A 19,165-nucleotide genomic window follows, 5' to 3' on the forward strand; every position below is an offset into this window, starting at 1 on the left:
GAAGCTGAGAGTCAGGTTACATACTTGCCCACGACCGCATCGATGACTTGAATAAACAACTTACAACTTAAAGCTTGAAGTCAGACATTTACATCTAAGATCCGATATGGCACCCCAGCATAATGCCGTACTGCCAACCGCGCTCAAAACACCTGCTATCCAGAAACTCGTCAACAAGCGCATCATTCTCGCTTCTGGAAGTCCAAGGAGAAAGGAGATACTTCAAACGCTGGTACGGATCCAGTATTCATTCGAGCTGGTTTCTAGATAACATATAGACAGGGCTTAGCGCCCGAGGTTGTCCCATCCACCTTTGCTGAGAACCTTCCGCTCTCTTCTTTCGAGGATATTCATGAATATCCCGTTTCTACCGCAATTCAGAAAGCAGTGGAGGTGTATCAAAGAGTACTGGTACGTTCGTTGCTTTCAATCCTACACACATTTCCACAACCTGCACAAGACAGATGCACCAGACGATCCACCTGATCTTGTCATCGGTGGTATGTACCCTCTGGAAAAGTTGCCATTTTAATCGAAGCTAATATTCTTTCAGCGGATACTGTCGTCTTCACTCATGCCCTGCCATCGACGACGATTGAGATGGAGACGGGTGTGCGGCAAGAGCTTCTCGAGAAACCATCCTCGAAAGAGGATAATATGCGCATGCTGAAGGACTTGAACGGGGGCGTTTGCGAGGTCGTAACGGGCGTTTCACTTGGTGCGAAGATTATCATTTCTAGTACTTATTCTTCTGCTATTCTAATATCTGTTTCAGTGTATCCAATCCTGAGCGCTCCTGGATATGAGATCAAGTGCGGTATTCAGTCTTTGAGAGTGCCCATCTGACCGAAATGGTGCCATGTCCTGCAGGTCTATAGATGAGCGGACATTGGTGTATTTCGGTGACAATGAGGACCATGTACTCAAGGCGTATGTGGACAGCGAGGAAGGCTTAGATCGGGCAGGAGGTTTTGCAGTCCAAGTTGGTTTCTTTCCGAATTTGTGTATGGCGTGATATTCATGCAGACGACAGGGTCGTGGCAACTTGCTCATTCGCAAGATTGACGGCGACTTTCACAACGTCGTGGGTTTCCCTGGGGCATCATTTTTCAAGCTCCTAGACCTCCTCGTTGAGGAAGAAGAGGATTTCCTCGCGATTTAGATTTCTTGTAAATGGGCAGGATGAAGTGCTTCGAGACTGTATGATCGGACAATGATAGACAGGTGGATTTTCTGTCTTGATTGCAAGTGTATTCATCTTGTGTTCATCCATCCTCCGTTTCGCTGCATGCATCCCTTGCTAGTTGTTGACGACCATGGGCCGGTGATCTAATGGATCCTATGGTTTCTTGATTTTTATCTTACAATGCATTGCTGCGGCTTGCAGTAGGTCAGTGCACTGTAGTTGGCCACGATGAAAACAATGGCACGCCGGCGCAAGGTTGGGATAGTTAATGTTGCTTTGCGATCTCATATTGCTTTTCTTGTTTTCTGCTTACATTCGTTCCTGATGAGTGAAGCTGTAGGCGCGTTAGGTGGCGTCTATTTGACCGTCAACAACGGTTCTCTACATCGACCTGCCGTATTACCGGTCGTAGAAGCCTCCCGTTAAATACCCGCTGCCCTTGCCCCCCCCAAAAAAAGTGTACGCGCCAACACCGGACCGCGTTTGATTGGTCGGAGGCTCTTCGCTTTCTTCGTCTTGACTGAATGATTGTCAGCATCGTTTATAGCATCGAACATGAAGCAGGGGACATACATTAGTGGAACAACCTTGCGGAGTTTAACAACTCTCTAATGATCACCACGCAATTTTTGTTCACTTTCACTTTGTGCTCCTGTTTTCAGGTGGCATTCAGGACAAGAATCGTGGAACACATCTTAGCTAGCTTTTCAGCTCTGCATGGGAGGGCCCCCAAAGTGTGGCTTCATACGTGGTGGGATTGGGTTGTGGTGAGAGTGAGAAGCATGAGGGAGGGGTGCTTCATTCATTTTACGTGGTGTAGTTAGTCTTTAACGCACTGGTAGACACTGTGATGAAGAATTTGGCACTGGATATTGCAAGTTGGGGATCAGGCTCCTACCCACCGCTGCTGAGAGGTTCAAGACGGACTACTACAAGAGGTGTGCGAAACTGGAGTTCAGCACACTACGTACCACAATTCTCCAAGGTGAAGAACCGGATCCTCTGATTGGTTGTTGTTTTCGTTTGAAGGGGCCGGTTGGCATGGCTGCCAGCGGTGAGAGTACAATTAGTTCTCGTAAGAGGGAAATAAAACCGTCGCGCTTCGATTTGTTGATGCGATGATGGAAAATGTCATGTGAACTTCCACAAGTGACCCTTGAATGTTGGTTCATACTTACAAGATCCTCCAAATGGCCTTGAAGAAACGGAACTCAATTGTTAATATGCCTAGCATATGACACATTCCAAAACCGGCCTCTAACGCTGTTAGAGCATTTTGCTGCGACTACGAAGCCAAGGTGGAAAGCGAGATGAAAGCACTACTGAATAGAGTGGAGTTAGCAATCAGGATGCATGTCATGATGACATTCAACGTGGAAACTAACCTAGACATTGCCAATGATTCTCGAGGCGAAATAACGAAAATCGTTCTCGATGAACGCGGAAAAACCGAGTTCTCGCCGACAGCTGCAATCGTGGAACTGACATATCCACCAGCATATGTTCTTATTAAGCTGAACCGTACGAAAGAGAAGAATATATTACCGTTAGTTCCAATGGAGCACACATTTACCATCATCCACGGGATAGCAGCTGCCTCTCACACCAGCATACTCGTTCACGGACTATCAGTCACCTGTAGGTCAGACTATCAATAATGCCATTATAGACATTGCAACACCACCTACCGCGGGGCTTACTTCATTCAATGTCTACGTCGCACTATCGCAAGCTCGTGGCCAATTGGACGGATTTCGGTTGTTGACGAGAACTTGCTGATGTGACACCATCCGTCAGAACATTTGAGAATTCATTAGAAGACATTACAATACCAGTTGTGCGAGTTAGTTACCGTTCTGGTGGGTTGCTTAGTAGGGTTAAATGGGGCAACTTTTAAGCTAGAATTCTCCAAGCACCATAAATATTACCTTTCGATGCTGCTCCAATGGCTAGGGAGAAGTCCTGGACATGGGAATATTTTCATCAGGGGCCGACAAAGGTCGATAAAGCGCACTGATAGGCACGCCGTAAATACTGTGTCAAGATAAAGGATCTTTGGTTAATGCTGATCAGTACTAGGCCGTTACGCGCGGATTATTGCAGGCATGGCGGCTATACATGTCAGAAGTTCAGAACTCGCACAATTTTGACCGAGTTTATATCGTGCAGGTTTGTATTGGTCACGTGACGTGCTTCTTCAACCACGGTCATTCAAGCAAGTTGGTAACTTGATCTGAACCTCCGAAGTGACTTATAGACTACCGCCGCCGCGGCGGCCTGCAAACATTTATCAGTAGAGCAACCCTGCCACGTTATTACTCCATCTCCCGTTGAATCGCGTTGTACGATTGGAGCTTGCGTGGGAGCTACCTCTGTTGTTCCGAGGACGAGCATCAGCACACAAAGTATTGTCACTGGCAGTATCTCTGTTCCTGGTTACATGCAGTTACCTGCTCGACGTAGCAAACCCTTCTGTCACGACTCACGAAAGCTCTCGACGTCCTCAACTGTGCCCGAAATCAACTCCAAGGGGTGTGACTTGAGTGGCCGCGATGTGGCCACTGTTTGACGAGCCACTACAGACAGTTGTCTATCGTGCCAGTTGGAGGAAGATCGCAGATTCGAAGATCGGACTGATTCCATCAATTAACTTGCCAGCGAGAAGTCTCGCTTCTTTTACGAAGACTAAAGTAATCAATGGTATGTTTCACTAGCTCTTTTCATGTGTTCTGGCTCCGAGAGTCCGAGTGTATAAGTAATTCAGAGAAAATCGGTAAGTACTCAACGTTTCAAACACCCTTTCCAACATTCTTCGTATTACTGCTTCAGAATCTAACCTGAGACACGGTTTACAATGGCACTTGTCGAAGTCTCCCCTACTACCACTACCGACTTCGTTACTGCACCCAATACTCTCCACGACGTAATCGCTCAAGCTGTTGACCGGTATCCGTTGCACGAGCTTGGTTTCATAACCTCCTCGGCACATGACTCCTCTATTCACACGATGACCTTCAGCGCGTTCAACCAATATGTTCGCAACCTTGCACGTGCCATGCTCGACTGGGGCAAACCCACAGGCTCAATTATTGTCGTATATTTGACAGAGCACGAAGATAACATGGCTGCTGTCTGGGCGTGTCTGTTGGCTGGTTATTTGCCCTGCTTGCAGCCCACACTTAGCGCACAACAGGCGCACAAGGAGGGTCATGTCGCCCATATCAAGGACTTGTTTGGATCTGCAACTTGGCTGACCAGCAAGCTTGGGGCTGAGCAGATCAGCTCCATTCCTGGTCTGGAGGTTCACCTGCTCTCCGAATTAAAATCATCGGGGCAGAAAATCACCGTTGCAGCTGACTGGGTTGCATATGAGGCTAAACCAGACGACGATGCCATCCTGTTCCTGACCTCGGGCTCAACTGGGTTCTCGAAGGCGGTCGTCCACACGCACCGTACCCTCCTTTCTGCATGCCGCTCCCAGGGGCAACACTACGACCTGACCTCCGAATCTCGAGTTCTTAACTGTAAGGCGGACATCACTTAAACTTTCTTCTGACATTGATCATGACATTCAGGGGTCGGATTTGATCATGTCGCGGGATTGTTGGAATACCACATGACACCTCTGCTATATGGTGCTTCGCAACTCCATGTGCATGCATCTGTTGTTCTTACCGATCCCCTTCGGTTGCTCCGTCTGATCGACGAAAAGGTATGCTGACACTAAACCACATCTTAACGTGTCTCTTATCATTCTATCTAAGTCAATCGAATTGACTTACGCTCCGAACTTCCTGCTCGCCAAGCTCACTCGTGATCTGGGGAAGCGCGCCGACCACTTCGGGTGCTTTGACCTGTCCTCTTTCAAGCGGATTGACAGCGGAGGTGAAGCTAATGTTTCCAAGACCGCGCAAGCCTTTGTTGCTATGATGAAAAAGTTTAGCAAGAACCCCTCTGCGGTGTCCTTGGTCGTCGCCGCTGGGTTTGGAATGACAGAAACTTGGTAAGGACACTTTAAGCATATTGAAAGCTCAGCTGATGGGCCTTTGCAGCGCCGGATGCATTTACAACTACCCGGTGGATGTCCTCGCAACCGAGCCTGTTCGCGAGTTCCTTGATCTCGGGCGTCCCCTCGATGGTTGCGAGATGCGTATCACGGATCCCGCCGATGGTGTCACCCTGCGCCCCGATGGGGAGAGCGGCGAGCTTCAGATTCGTGGGCCGATGGTATTCGTACGCTACTACAACAACACCGAGGCTACATCCTCTAGCTTTGTCGAGGGCGGCTGGTTTCGCACTGGCGATGTTGGCATCATCGAGAATGGTGTCATGCGCCTTAGCGGTCGCATCAAGGACACCATCATCGTCCATGGCGTCTCATATGGTATACCTGAGCTCGAAACCCACCTCCAAATCGTTGAAGGAGTCACACACTCTTTCCTCGCTGCAGTTCGCTACCGCACTCCGGGGCAAGAGACAGAAGGGTTCATTGTTTTCTACTCGCCAACTTTCGACCTCGATGGTGCAGATGCCTCTACCAAGCTCTTCGCCACGCACCAGGCCCTGCGGGATATCTGTGTGAAGATGATCACGCTGCCACCTCAGATCATTGTTCCAATCCCTGTGAATCAAATGGAGAAGAGCACTCTCGGAAAATTGTCTCGTGCGCGCCTCATGAACATGTTCAAGCAAGGCCAACTTGCAAAGCACATCGCCCATTCTGAGGAGCTGCTCAGCAAGGCACGCGGCGTTTCCTTCGTTGCCCCGTCCACCGAAACGGAAAAGGTGTTTGCCAAGATATATGCTGGCATCTTTAACATCCCCGAAAGTGAGGTGTCGGCGAGCGACAACTTCTTCGAGATCGGCGGTACTTCTATTGATGCTATCCGGTGAATATACCTGTTTCCACCTTCAAACGACCTTCACTGACATAATCTCCAGACTCAAGCGCGAAGGAGAGGAGCACTTTGGTCTGCCTGACATTCCTGCCATCAAAATCCTGAAGCACCCTGTTCTCTCAAGCCTGGCCAACTACGTCGACTCCTTGTTCTCCGGGGGTGCCCAGCCTGAGGAGTACGACCCTATCGTTCCCCTTTCAGTGACCGGAAATAAGACGCCAATCTTCTTTGTTCACCCCGGTATCGGAGAGGTCCTCATTTTCGTCAATCTTGCAAATTATTTCCAGAATGAGCGTCCCTTCTACGCTTTCCGTGCTCCTGGCTTCGATACCGGCCACCCCCTCTTCACCTCCATGGACGAGATGGTTTCCTGCTATGCGGCAGCAGCCAAGAGGGTTCAGGCGAAGGGACCCTACGCCATCGCGGGCTACAGTTACGGTGGTGTTGTCGCGTTTGAAGTTGCCAAACGGCTCGAGTCCATGGGTGAAGAAGTGAAGTTTTTCGCTCCCATCAACATTCCTCCTAATATTGCCGGCCGCATGCGTGAGATCGATTGGACATCTTGCCTGCTCCACTTAGCAGCCTTCCTCGGTTTCGTGTCGACACATGATGCTAATGATCTACCTCCTTCCCTGAGACCGCTCCCAAGGCAGGAGCAGCGTGATATCGTGTGGAAGAATGCGCCTCCTGAACGTATCATCGAGCTCCAGCTGACGCTCGAGAAGTTTGACATATGGGTGGACGTCGCCGAGTCTCTCATCAATTGTGGACTAGACTACAACCCATCAGGCTCAGTTTGTAAGTCGTTCGTTTTCTCACCTTAGAACCACTTGCTCACATACCCACTCCTCAGCCGCAATTGATGTTTTCTACGCCACTCCCTTTGCTGGATCCAAGATTGACTGGCTCAACGACCAGCTCCGTCCATGGTCTGACTTTAGCCGCGGCGAGGCAACATATACTGATGTTCCCGGGGAACACCACACGCTCATGGACTTGGAGCACGTCCCGCAGTTTCAGAAGATGTTCCGCAGTCGTCTCGAGGCTCGTGGGCTGTAGACGTTTGGAGGGGCATATTTTGTCTTGCGTCCATGATCTATTCAACTATAGTAGGAGTGCATGTGTTTTATAATCTTCTCAATTTGTTTGTCACCGTGTACTAGTATACACTTAGCATCCCGAACTCCTGGTGAAAATGTCGATCGGACGAAATGTCCAGCCTTGTATACGGCTGCGGGAGAGCAGTTCGTCAGTGAAACTTGCCGCAATGTGGCCAAGGGTCATCGATGAAATCCACATGCTAGTTGAATGATCTATACACGGAAGCGGAAGCTTAGTAGGCAGGTCCGTCATGAGTCAGGAGGGATTTCTACCAGAGGGATTGATCCTGGCGAAGACTAGGAAGTAATCGCTCAGCTTTGCAATCGCAATGAGAGACTTGTGTTTCAAATTTGGTGGATTGATAGAGGCACGAAGGAACGCAAAAGGAACTGTTATAGATCTTCCTTCGATATTATAAGTCTGACTAGGGGAGACTAGTATTGCCAATGATTTGGGTTCTTGCATCCAGGGTATAGTGTCAATATGATACATCATATTACTGAGATAATGATATATCACTTGTGCCTATGAGGAAGCACAAATGAATATACCACTCCGTATGGCGCACGCGCATCTCTGATGGAAACACCATGCCTTGTCCATGATTACGCGCTCTCATGAACATGATGAGTGTCCCGCAGTCAGCTCTTCAGCGAGTATTTCGCTCGGACAACCATGAACTCGGACTGGATGCGGTATAGAATAGAATACAAAGAATGATCTGCTGTACATGTCGTGTCACATTCAAGCTGTAACTGAAACTTTATCTCCGTGATGGATCAATTGCTAGAAAACGATCATATCGCAGACTAAGGTCTGCAAGTGTTGATTTCAGTAAGTGCGAGGAACGGAAAGAACTTTGAAGAGACTCACTCCTCTCGGCACTTTTGCCAGTGTCGACCATGTGCCATGCGGCTCAAGCACAAGACCTCCTCTGGGTATCACTAATGCAGTCCCAGGACTATAAAGTGGATGTTGAGAGGCGTGTGGTACCCAGAATAACAGCCGACGTTTGGGCCCTACCATACATACACTCCGACCATTCAGAAGAAAGGGGGTCGGACTGCGGTCATGGTATTCTGCCTCCAATAACTCAGAAGTATCACCCAGCGCATGGATGGAGTTGGGCGAGAAGCAAATGAAGTGATTGTTCGATGTGTTCGATGACATGGCAGCGGTAGCCTCGGTGATGCGATGTTCTTCTGAGAATGCTGAATGATCAGACTCTACAATTTGTTTCAATGGCTGCGTTGTCGCTGCATACCACAGCCCGAACAATCTTGTCCCTCCAGCCAGTGGCAACGCGAGTTCCATCCTGCGAGAAAGAGACTGATTGAACTGAAAGAATGTGCCCCCGCAAGGGCTCACCGACTAGCTGCACCGTCGCTGCATCCCACAGTCAATGCGAGTTCCATCCGGCGAGAACGAGACTGAGTGAACCCAACGAGTGTGACACCGCAAGGGTTCACCGACTGGCTGCCCCGTCGCCGCATCCCACAGCCGAACAGTCATATCCCTCGAGCCAGTCATGATGCGAGTTCCACCCGGCGGCGAGAACGAGACTGAATGAACTGAATAAGTGTGCCCCCACAAGGGCTCGCCGACTGGCTGCTCTGTCGCTGCATCCCACAGCCGAACAGTCTCCATCCCCCGAACCAGTGGCAACGCGAGTTCCATTCGGCGAGAAAGAGACTGATTGAACTGAAAGAGTGTGCCCCCGCAAGGGCTCACCGAGTGGCTGCCCTGTCGCTGCATCCCACAGCCGAACAGTCTCATCCGCCGAACCGGTGACAATGCGAGTTCCATCCGGCGAAAACGAAACTGGTTCAACTGGACCATTGTGGCCCCGCAAGGGCTTACCGACTGGCTGCCGCGTCGCTGCATCCCACAGCCGAACATGCATATCCTCCGAACCAGGGACGATGCGAGTTCCATCCAACGAGAACGAGAACGATTGAACTGAACCACTGTGCCCCCGCAAGGGCTCACCGACTGGCTGCCCTGTTGCTGCATCCCACAGCCGAACAGTAGTATCCAAAGAACCAGTGACGATGCGAGTTCCATCCGACGAGAACGAGACTGAGTTTACATCACTAGTGTGCCCCCTGAGCACGGTCTGAACAGCCGACCAGTTCATATCACGTCCGGATACTGCACGAAGAGTATTCGGAAACCATGCAGAAAGCTTTCTCGATAGCGGAGAGTTGACAAGTGAGAATGGGATTGCTGATGCATACAGATGTGGCATGCTGTGTAAAATCATGCCGCCAAAGACTTGAATAAACCTCTGTACGTCCATTGCAGTCGACGAGATATCTTCAAATTCGGAATGGCCCTGTGGTTATGCATAAGCACTTTATCTGGCACTCAATGGAAGTGTGCTCACCTTCAGCCACTGGCGGATGAGTGCAAGGGCAGGAACTGCACCGCTGAGCGCATGGATGAGGGCGAGTAACTCGAGCCCGAAAAATAGCCGCTCGTCGTCGAAGAACGATTTCACTTCTTTCACGAGCTCCTTGTCGAAAACTGTGGTTCGGACAGGTGAAGTCCAAAATCGAGATGAATAGGATAGATGTGGGAGAATATACGTTGCAACTCGTTCTTGCAGCCCAGGATCTTCGCAATTAGGAAGATACGAAGACTTTACATCACAGATATTGAAGCGAAGACCGTGTTCCATCACTCCAAGTGACGCGAATGCAAGGTCGTGTTGTGAATAGCAGTCGACGATTTGAATCAGTCTGCAGCGAAGAAAGATAAGGAATGGTCCAAGAATGGTTCCACATCATCTGCTATCATTTCTCTCGAGGCTTTATTTGCTGCAGTGTTGACTGCGACTCGAGCACTAAACGACTACATATAGTAAGCATTCAACCGCGTCGAGTCTCTGCGAGAAGCGCGTTGAATCAGATGCTGCCGCAGATCAACTTAGCTGTAATTGCAAAAGCCTGTACAATATTAATGGCCCACGATTGAGTGCAGGTAAGTCACAGTCTCCAACATCGACAAAGTAGTCTCTGACCTCAATGTCAAGTTAGAGTAAGACAGTTGAATGAACGTCCTGCCTGCAGTTGAGACCCGGGGTTCTCCGGTTCGCCGGTCATTTACAGAATTTACATTAGCTAATCGTGAATTTTTCCAGATATCCTGACTTACCTGACTTAACGTTCTGACCCATCTTCGGGCCGGGTATTCGCCGTTACCAAATTAAGGCACTGTCCTCGGGGACGAAATGATCAATTTCACCCGCGACGTGGAACAACACCTCGAAAGGGTATTTTCTCTTTCTCCTCTTCAAAGAAATCGCCTACTCATGCATAGAAGTCATCATCTGCCAGAGGCTCATCCATCGGCGACCTCAGGGGGGCGACGGCAAACCATCTGGATGACCTCAAGCGCGCGATTGATGGCGTAAATGACATAGAGTCCCTTAGAGTTCCTTATAAGATATCCACGGCTGGTTCCTGGTACCGGTGCAACAGAGCCGGAGTTGGGCAACTTGAGGGGCTGGCACAACATGCTAGCCTTGAAGGTTATACCCGGGTCCTCGCTGAGAACGCGCTGGAAGGAGGAACGGTGATATAGATGACTCCCAATGTTTGAAACATCTTGTTAACCCAATCGTGGATGATAGCGCCTGTCATCGCTATAGCTTTATTTACTGCAGGACTGAAAATGTTACTGGGGGTGGGCTGGGGTGGGAGAATTAACAGAATGGCGCAAGAGGGAAGGACCTTGTTGGGAATCAAACAACGGCTCCTGACGACGGCCCATTTTTGCGAAAATGGTCGCAAGGGCTTGGGTGCGCTTTTCGACAAGGGTAAATTCCGGGGGATTATCCAGGATATCCATGAGATGAGCTAGGGATGATAGGTTGGCCAATGCAGGCATTGTGTATAAGTATCCTCGTACTTGAAAAACAAATGATTCGGAAGGTAGGTACTTGGTGCAATTTAAGTTTTTACAGATGTATGTGGAAGCAGAGTGAATAGCCATGAAGGGTCGTAAAGATGTAGTGGTATGGAAGAAGATCATTGGGAGATGGGAGGTCCCGAAGCATAACAAGTCATGAGAGGCAAATGGAAGTCAAACAAGCAAATGGAGATAGATACAGCGATGAGCAATTATATGACCACAACTGCTGGATTCGCTAGTCAGAGCAGAGCAATGGTCACCATGTCAAGAATATCGAGGTGTCCGTGGAAGATCGACCGGGTAGGTATCAGCAGGGCTTAACGCCCCCGCATGCTTTTTCCTACTCTGCGCAAAACGGCTGCACAAAGAGCGATAGAAAACATGATCACGTAGGATAGCCGAAAGGCGGGTAAAATGCGCGGTAGCACGAAAAAGCTCGGCTCTCCGGAACGCGCAGCCTTCACTTCTGGACGAGGGCGTGCACCAAGATGAGAGTAGGGATAAAACCATCCCACTGTGCGAGCAATAATCGAGCGCACAAATGATTTCAAACCAAGATGGTAGTCAGAGAACATGATATCATCCGGAGCGGGGGCTGGATCACAAGATCGGTATATGAGCTGATGTTCATCGAGTGGCTGTCGAGCTTCTTCAGGGCGGAGGTAAGTGGCTTCCTGGGTCGCGACTTGTGCCTCGATGATTTCCAGACGTGCTCGGAATGCTTCAAGCTGCACTCGAGTAGACGCGATGGATGCTTCCAATACTGCAATGAGGGTATCATCATCGGAAGGTGCAGCAACTTGGTCAGGCACAAGAGTGATGCCTTCAGCTGACTCTACTGCAGTAACCTCGAGCTCTGCTGCATCAATGATGTCCACAACCTCCCCGGGATCTACGTTGGCCTGAGGTACGTCGTCCACAGGTATGCTGTATGATGTAGTGTCCATCTTCCTATCAGAAGATCCGGTAAATATCGCCGTCACGATTCGCTTCTGGGTATTAGCCCGACCGTTCCCAAGGTCAATTAACTTGCTGAGGTTGCATTCCACTGAAGACTCATTTGGGTCGGCATTAATTTCGACCGCCGTCGCCACCCTCAAAGATGTAGGTGCCAACGGCAAAGGGGCAGGCGTACTAGTGGGGATCCGCTTCACAGTCTCTCCCAACCCATAATCCTCTTCCCAGGCGCGTGCGCCTTTTATAGGACCAGAGGAAGTAAGGAGCTCCTCTATGGTCGGCTCGTCCTCAATTCCCCTGAGCGAGGTGTACGGAGGTGGCGGGTTGCTTAGACTGATCGTCGAATTTGGGAGTACAGGCGGAGGGGGTGACTCCACCGACGGACTGTCACTGTCACTATCAGCGTCACTGCCACTCACGGAGCCATCGCTCCCGCTGACAGCGCCGCTTTCGCGCTCCCAAGTGTCAACGAGACCCTTGACCTTTCCACGTCTCCTGATTCGCATATGTGCAAGGTCTTTGTATCTTTGCGCAGAGGAGTCTGAAACTGAGTTTGAGCGATTCATGGTCACGGCTGGGGATAGCGGAAGCTCTCCATCAACTCCTATGGAGGCAGATGGCGGGAGGATTAAATCCACTGACGAAGTGGAGAAATTGTAAAATTCGCTGTTGAAGGGCGAATTTGAGCTGCGTGTGGGGCGGGCATAAACACCCTTTGAGTGCGCGGGTATGTCTTTAGAATGGTGTGAGTCCACCCATATGCGACCGCGAAGGACATCTGCGCGCAAGGCGCGGGAAGCCTCAAGCAGATAAAGTCGCTGAGCAGTTGTTAGGGATAGGCTAGAAATACACGATGATCGTCAGATAATTATTTTCATTGAGAGAACAGTCGATAGAGTGAATATACGACTTACCTAGCGAGGTCAGCGTCAGTTAATCTCAAGAAATCCCTACCGGTAATGGTTTGTTCTTTTATCGCGCAAAGGAGGTGTCCCTGATCTTCAGCACTCAATTCGCTGCCTGCCCGGAGTGAAGTGGCGACATGTGAAGCGAGGTCCTCAGTAGACCAGTGCTTGGGGTTGCGAGGTAGCTTGTTGTCCTCCCCAACAGAGTTGTCATGAAGGACAGGAACAATTGCATTGGAGGGCAACGTGTCCGCACGTTTCAGCCTGTGATGAGGCGTTGCGTCATCACTGAGAGAGAACGATGGAGAGACGGAATTGAAGGAGGGAGGAATGGGCAACGGAGAAGGTCGAGTAATTTCATTGACGCTCACTCCTTCAACAGATGAAAAGGAAGTCGTGTGTCGATGCCTCGGACGAGTGGGCGATTGTGGAACATAATTATGTTTGACTGAGTGCGAGTGCGGCGACGAGTTCGACCGCGAAAGAACAGCGGAGGACGTCGTCTTGATTGCATACGGATGTGCATTTGGCAGGATTGTAGGGTGTTTCTTGCTCTGAAATGGCGTTGTCGATGAACTAGAGGTCGCAGCTGTCGTGCTTGTCATCGTGGACGACGATAACGAGGCGAACAAATCCTCTACAAACAAACGTGAGAGTCTTGGTAACTTGCACTAAAGCCCACCTCAGGGGCGTAGTACTCGATACCATTGCCATCCAGCTACTTAGTGACCAGCACGGGAGAGCCCCCCATAGGCAGATCAATGCGAAGGAAGACAGCCGTTCCTTTGTGACACTATATCAACGTCGTGGATGACAGTTTCGACACATCAAATTCGGACCATTGGTCCAGGAACCTGCCAATCAATTCCTCCTAAACCGTGACCGTGCGGGCAACGTGGTAGTCAATACAAACTTTTGGATGCGGACTCGGTAGCACAAGGCAAGTGGTCTCTGCCGTAGTAGTAATGCGGACAATCATGCGTTTTCAGACTGTTTGTTGACCAGTCTGTGTGCTAGGTTTGCTTTTCAATTTGATCTGGTTGTTGGTGAACGTATCGCATACCCAGCAACGCCCAGGACGAATCGAACATAAGCCACAGCAGCCTGCTCAAGCGACACCACAAAGCTCCAGACTCGGGCACGAAGTTGTCCCATTCGAGATTGTAGCCTCCTCTCCTGATGTCCCAAAGCCCGTCGAAACCCCGGTACGTTGTTCCCACTCGAAATACGAACTCAAGTTGCTAAGGGTTGGTCAGAACGTACATAGATTGCGAGGCATATTCTGGCTGCTGGCATATTGCCACAATAACCTTCAAAGCCCCTTGTGTGCGTGCACCAGCTATTTTGGTCATTGTTTAGTAAGTAAGTAGTATCATGCAGGGCTAGGCAGGGCCCCTGCCAGGCAAACTTCCCATGTCTTGATGTCCTCCATCAGCACATGACTTTCATAACTCCGAGCTTAACGAGAGCCATCTGAGTAGAGGATGGACTTCGATTTCCGACACTTTGGAGACTACAGCTTGGACATGTGAATTCCGCAAAAACTGCTTCATGAATCACATTCCGCATTTCTCCTCCCGCGTAGCTTCGCAGTCTCGGCCTCCGATTTCCCCATTGAATCTTCCTCATGGAGAGGCTGTACAACAGCGCGTGCGATTTGATGCCGTTGAAGGCACGTACGAGTAAGTCAATGATATCGGAACTTAATCTCTGCAACACTTGGGAGGTGCTGGGGACTACGGTAGAATCGAAAATGAGAATGGTGGACTAGTCCCGCAGACTTCGATGTCCACCTCTTGAAAGCTAGGACTGGGCGTGAAGACTTCACCGCACGGAGTGGATTAAGCCCCATGTGCTCTTACGGAGACAGGAACACCACAGTCCAGACAGTCCAGGCCATATGGAGGGTTGTACATATGTAAGCACATGTCGTCAGAGCCTCCCCTTTCTTCTGGTCTGCCAGCGGTCTCTTTGATCATGACAGCGAGTTTGGTTGCTATGCTTTGTTTTTTTGTCGATCACTTTTGCCTTGGCCTTGGTTCCCATTTCACCGATGGACCAATGTGTCGGTCCTTCTCTGATGGAAGATATTGTAGTACAGCGGGGGGCGTTTCAGCACATATTGAAATCAAACACCGCATCGAGGGCGTGATGACAACAACTCCGTCTCGCCCTTACAAGGGGGTTCGTACATGGATCCCGTCTAGAGGCATCCCGCGGCTACGTGTTGGATTAAATGTCATGCGGGCGGTCGGGGAGCAGGGGACTGTTCGCGAGTTCAGTTTTTACGCAGTTGTACCTCGAGAAGGTGGTTGGTTGTGTTTCTGACGATCGTAACATTATGACTCGGAGATATCCTCACCCTTTGCACCGGCCTCGGCCTCTTGTCGTGAATTATTGTTCGTCAGAATGTCAGTTGAACTGGGAGTCAAATCCACAAGAAGACATGCTATCAAGTATTATATCAGTGCTCTGCAGCTGTAAATTGTATTGCAAGGTATGATGCACGATACACGCAGGATATCTCTCAATCAAGAACCCCAGTCTATTACCCGAACTGCGTGCATGTACGTGGCGATGGTCCAAGGATTAATCAGAGTCTAGAGTCGACCAGTCATGATATCAACAGCCGTTCAAGTTGCCAACAAGGAGAACATACCCTATGGCTGTCATGAGAACGAACCCAATGGTAGCAACGACCTAGACGTGCATTACCGAGTAAGAATGGGCCAGGTTATAAGACATGCCACGTACAAGAGTGGCGATAATACTGGCGGGCACGCCATTCTTCAAGAAGTCCATATTGGAAAGATAAAGACGTCCAAGCTCATCCTCTTGGGCGGCACTAGTCACACATAATGCGTCAGGTTCGATTTGCAGCGGTCGTGTGATGGACATACGCGGTTTGATTAGGAAATCCAGAAACAGGCATACCCATTCCCGTAGAGCAAAGGAGGCCAGTCATAAAGATGAGCAGATTTGCATGGCTGCCGGGTAGTCTTTCTCCAAGCTCTTTCGCGATGGGCACAAGTAGCACGCTTGCAATCGTATGACTGATAAATGTCGATACGATCTGGAGGAGGTTGATTAAACTGTAGACAGCACAAAAATGACCACAAACCAAAACGATCGGGGAGAGGACAAGAACGACAGTGTACAAGGAGAGACCCTCGAGCAGGCGATGGATAATCCCATCCATAGTCACCATCAAGCCACTGGAAGTAACACCCTTGCCGAGAGCAATTCCGCCCATTGCCAGGAAAACAATTGTCCAAGCGAATTGTTCAAAGTCGTCCTTGAGAACACGCAGGTTAGTGTGGACATTGCCAATCTACTCACCACGCACCTTTTTAAGCACACCGGTAGCAAAAAAGGCCACAATTGGAATGATAGCAATAACACCCATGTCTCCCACAAGACCCTCAATTTCGTGCTCAAAACACCAGAGAGCAATCGTGACCAAGCAGACAAGTGTAACCCAATACTGCTTGAGGGTGAAGGATTCCCTTGTTGGGCGAATAGTCCGAATCTCGATCTCTCCCTCCCCGTCAGGCGAACGAGCAGGGCGGTACATCACAAGCAATAGCAGCCAGATGAGCAAAATAGAGATTATGGACACCGGAAGTGCCACAGCGAACCAACTCGCCCAATCGAGTTTAGGATCCATCGCCGCGAGTGCGATGAGATTTTGTGGAGACGATATCGGTGAGCTCTGGCCACCTATGTTAGCGGCCAGGGCAATGGCGAGCTGCAGGGTTCATGAGTGATTGAACTCGCACGTGGAGGATAACGAACAATTAGCGCTGGCGCAAAAGACGAGCCAGGTGGCAACGTTCTCAAGATCGGCTGAACACAATAAAAATCAGACAATCGTTTCTGCGGGTGTGGGATGCATATCACTTACTCGGATGAGAGTGAAGCACAGTGTTGGAGCTGCAACATTACTGAGACACGTTAGCAACACGTGAGTAACGGGGATGGGTGTGACCTACCTAATCCACATGCTCGCAAAACAGGAGACACCCATAAAGGCAAGAAGCACGGAACTAGGTCTTGAGCCTGCGAGGCTCAGAACTCTCGTAATTAGAATCCGATCTATGTTGGTTTTGCTCAGAGCCGAAGAGATTGTGAACCCCCCGATCAGAAGCATGATCGTGGGCGAGAACATGACAGAGAATATATACCTGGATCATGTACTCAGTATTTCCGAGGAGGGTGATTTTAAACAACTTACTTCGTTGCATCGGGCGTAGACAAGGCAATGCCGTCGTCATCGCGGATGACCCGTAAGCAGACTAACAAGAGGGGGACGCAAATCGATGTCACGAACAAGGGTATTGCCTAAAGACGAAGATGAGTAACAAGTGAAAGTCAGAGGATATCGCGCACCTCTGTCGCCCACAATATGGTGCTGAATGCAAGTACAGCAAAACACTTATTGGCCTCTTCACCAGCGACGATGTCCATTTTCAATAAAGCGATGAAAACAGCTAGCGCAACAGTCAACGACACCCTCTTCTTTGTCAACTTCAGACTTCCAAGAGGTGTCGGGACATCAATAAGGCTACTTTCTTCCTGTTGTACCAGCGTAGCGCCCATGAGAGCACCCAACCCGTCGACAGTACCGTGTCGCTGCTGCCCAATCATTTGACGCCAGACTGTATTCCGCTCCCACGCAATGTGTTCGCGCTGGTACAGCTTGAGCTGCTGCTGTGCTACTAACTTGTCTCCATTTGTCACACATTTGGCATAGAGATCGGTGAGTCGGGCAATGGCATCCGACACTCTGGCTTTCGACTCTTCTCTAAATGGCGTGGAAGTCTCCACGACTTCGTGCATGTAACGGTCTTTGAGCTGAAGTCGATAATTAACTATGAATCAAGGTGCAATGAAATGCTACATACCTCGCTATACATGACTTTGTCATACCTGAGCAAAATCCCTTCAACAAATCTTACGCGAATGAGATAAAACCAACCTACTTCTTTAGAATCTTGCGGAAGCCAGAGTAATTGACCTCTACGTAAGACCTCAGCGAGCAGAAAGTGACGTAAAGGTTGGTTATTTTTCGCTTGAAAAGCAATCGGGTATCCAATGCATAGTTGCTCTTTGCGGTCCAGATGGTGTCTCCAACGGAGGTTACACTATCCTTCATACTCCTCAGCCGGCTAGCCAAGCTGCGAGCTCTCCCCATCGGAGACATGCTGGCGTTTGCGCCACGCGAACCAGATGCAACCTGCGATGCTGATCGTGGACGCGGGACAAGAGATAAGACACTTGCGTCTAAATCTCCTGCTTCGCTAGAAGAGACACTGAAGCGGCGATTTGGAGGCTCCTCACGAATAGAACCTGCTCAGTCAGCGTTAGCCGTGTATGACATTGGTTTTGCAAGGCAGACCTGTTGCAAAACGTGTTCCATATCCGACGGAGCTCGATTTGCGGCGCCTGTGTCGGGACCCTTTGCCGTAGTTGTCAGATCGGGTTAACATGTTGTATTCATCTTCCTCGTCTTCTTCCTCGTCTTCTTCGTCTTCGTCCATATAGTTGAGTCCCGCCTCAAGCCCAGCCTCGTCGTGCTGCGTGATAGATTGCTCCAACTCCGCAAGTTCACCCATCAACTCCTTTTCCTGTGCTTCGTAAAACCTCACAATCTTCTGCAGCTCTCTGTCCAGTAGTGGTTTGAATAGACTGTCCGCGCTAGGCGTATCAGTGTGGTCGACGAGGGTCGTCTGTTCATTGGCCTCCAAGTCATGATAGGACGGTTCTATACCATCCGGGCGTTGCTGCCGCTTCTCCAGCTGATAAATGTATCGCTTGAGTATATCGTAGCTTCAAGATGAATTAAAAACGTGTATTTGGATATGAGGGATCAAACATACGCGATATATTCCTCCCACCAATCCGAGACAGCATTGAACTTTAATGCCGAACTGGAAGAGCATCACCGAACTCCGTTAATGTTTTAAAATGAGTAATGGTGCACACCTGAATTTCATTGCGAATGCTTGAAGAGATGGGCCACCTAATAAGGTCGAGGGTGCGAACGACCTAAGCGGAATTTCTTCTAGCTCCGTTGATATAGATGGACCACTCTTGCGTTGGCCCAAAGCCCAGTGTCCAGACACTGTGACTGGAAGATGACCGCTAAATGAGAGACTTAGCTAACGTGCTGTCCTGATGCCTCGGTCGACGCTAAGGTGCAA

At 49.8% G+C, this 19,165-nt stretch overlaps 7 protein-coding genes across 7 annotated transcripts; 5 read left to right on the forward strand and 2 right to left on the reverse strand.

The window, feature by feature from the left end:
* The first annotated feature begins 23 nt into the window (after window positions 1-23).
* DEU56DRAFT_841472 (Maf Ham1) lies at window positions 24-1,499 on the forward strand. Its single transcript, XM_041354994.1, has 7 exons — window positions 24-232; window positions 283-411; window positions 461-500; window positions 554-718; window positions 776-812; window positions 871-982; window positions 1,034-1,499. Exons 1-7 carry the CDS (start codon window positions 107-109, stop codon window positions 1,160-1,162), a joined length of 738 nt encoding a protein of 245 aa, XP_041201533.1. The 5' UTR covers window positions 24-106; the 3' UTR covers window positions 1,163-1,499.
* A 20-nt stretch (window positions 1,500-1,519) lies between these two features.
* Window positions 1,520-2,286, forward strand: DEU56DRAFT_841477 (uncharacterized protein). The gene is made up of 2 exons (XM_041354995.1): window positions 1,520-1,706; window positions 1,760-2,286. The coding sequence occupies exon 2, from the start codon at window positions 1,798-1,800 to the stop codon at window positions 2,008-2,010; it is 213 nt and encodes a 70-aa protein (XP_041201534.1). The 5' UTR covers window positions 1,520-1,706; window positions 1,760-1,797; the 3' UTR covers window positions 2,011-2,286.
* Window positions 2,287-2,785: 499 nt separating this feature from the next.
* Window positions 2,786-2,965, forward strand: DEU56DRAFT_748775 (uncharacterized protein; the record flags this gene model as incomplete). The annotated part of the gene is made up of 1 exon (XM_041349378.1): window positions 2,786-2,965. A coding segment is annotated over one exon (180 nt), but the record flags the coding sequence as incomplete, so codon positions are not given.
* A 1,075-nt stretch (window positions 2,966-4,040) lies between these two features.
* Window positions 4,041-7,143, forward strand: DEU56DRAFT_985083 (atromentin synthetase; the record flags this gene model as incomplete). The annotated part of the gene is made up of 6 exons (XM_041360036.1): window positions 4,041-4,710; window positions 4,762-4,898; window positions 4,951-5,189; window positions 5,239-6,075; window positions 6,128-6,882; window positions 6,938-7,143. The coding sequence occupies 6 exons, from the start codon at window positions 4,041-4,043 to the stop codon at window positions 7,141-7,143; spliced, it is 2,844 nt and encodes a 947-aa protein (XP_041201536.1).
* Window positions 7,144-10,259: 3,116 nt separating this feature from the next.
* DEU56DRAFT_179466 (uncharacterized protein) lies at window positions 10,260-10,817 on the forward strand. Its single transcript, XM_041344934.1, has 3 exons — window positions 10,260-10,287; window positions 10,342-10,459; window positions 10,510-10,817. Exons 2-3 carry the CDS (start codon window positions 10,418-10,420, stop codon window positions 10,768-10,770), a joined length of 303 nt encoding a protein of 100 aa, XP_041201537.1. The 5' UTR covers window positions 10,260-10,287; window positions 10,342-10,417; the 3' UTR covers window positions 10,771-10,817.
* A 501-nt stretch (window positions 10,818-11,318) lies between these two features.
* DEU56DRAFT_179377 (uncharacterized protein) lies at window positions 11,319-13,955 on the reverse strand. Its single transcript, XM_041344933.1, has 2 exons — window positions 12,972-13,955; window positions 11,319-12,897 (listed from the first exon to the last, which is right to left on the reverse strand). Exons 1-2 carry the CDS (start codon window positions 13,565-13,567, stop codon window positions 11,418-11,420), a joined length of 2,076 nt encoding a protein of 691 aa, XP_041201538.1. The 5' UTR covers window positions 13,568-13,955; the 3' UTR covers window positions 11,319-11,417.
* Window positions 13,956-15,347: 1,392 nt separating this feature from the next.
* DEU56DRAFT_841511 (SPX domain-containing protein) lies at window positions 15,348-19,148 on the reverse strand. Its single transcript, XM_041354997.1, has 16 exons — window positions 18,948-19,148; window positions 18,842-18,892; window positions 18,361-18,791; window positions 17,945-18,311; window positions 17,867-17,891; window positions 17,352-17,816; window positions 17,197-17,303; window positions 16,955-17,146; window positions 16,867-16,906; window positions 16,758-16,808; window positions 16,309-16,710; window positions 16,084-16,257; window positions 15,863-16,035; window positions 15,717-15,807; window positions 15,622-15,662; window positions 15,348-15,562 (listed from the first exon to the last, which is right to left on the reverse strand). Exons 1-16 carry the CDS (start codon window positions 18,956-18,958, stop codon window positions 15,556-15,558), a joined length of 2,628 nt encoding a protein of 875 aa, XP_041201539.1. The 5' UTR covers window positions 18,959-19,148; the 3' UTR covers window positions 15,348-15,555.
* Window positions 19,149-19,165: the final 17 nt, after the last annotated feature.

This window comes from Suillus clintonianus, assembly GCF_016758775.1.
Source record: "Suillus clintonianus strain FC179 chromosome Unknown DEU56scaffold_168, whole genome shotgun sequence".
Taxonomy (NCBI): Eukaryota; Fungi; Basidiomycota; class Agaricomycetes; order Boletales; family Suillaceae; genus Suillus; species Suillus clintonianus.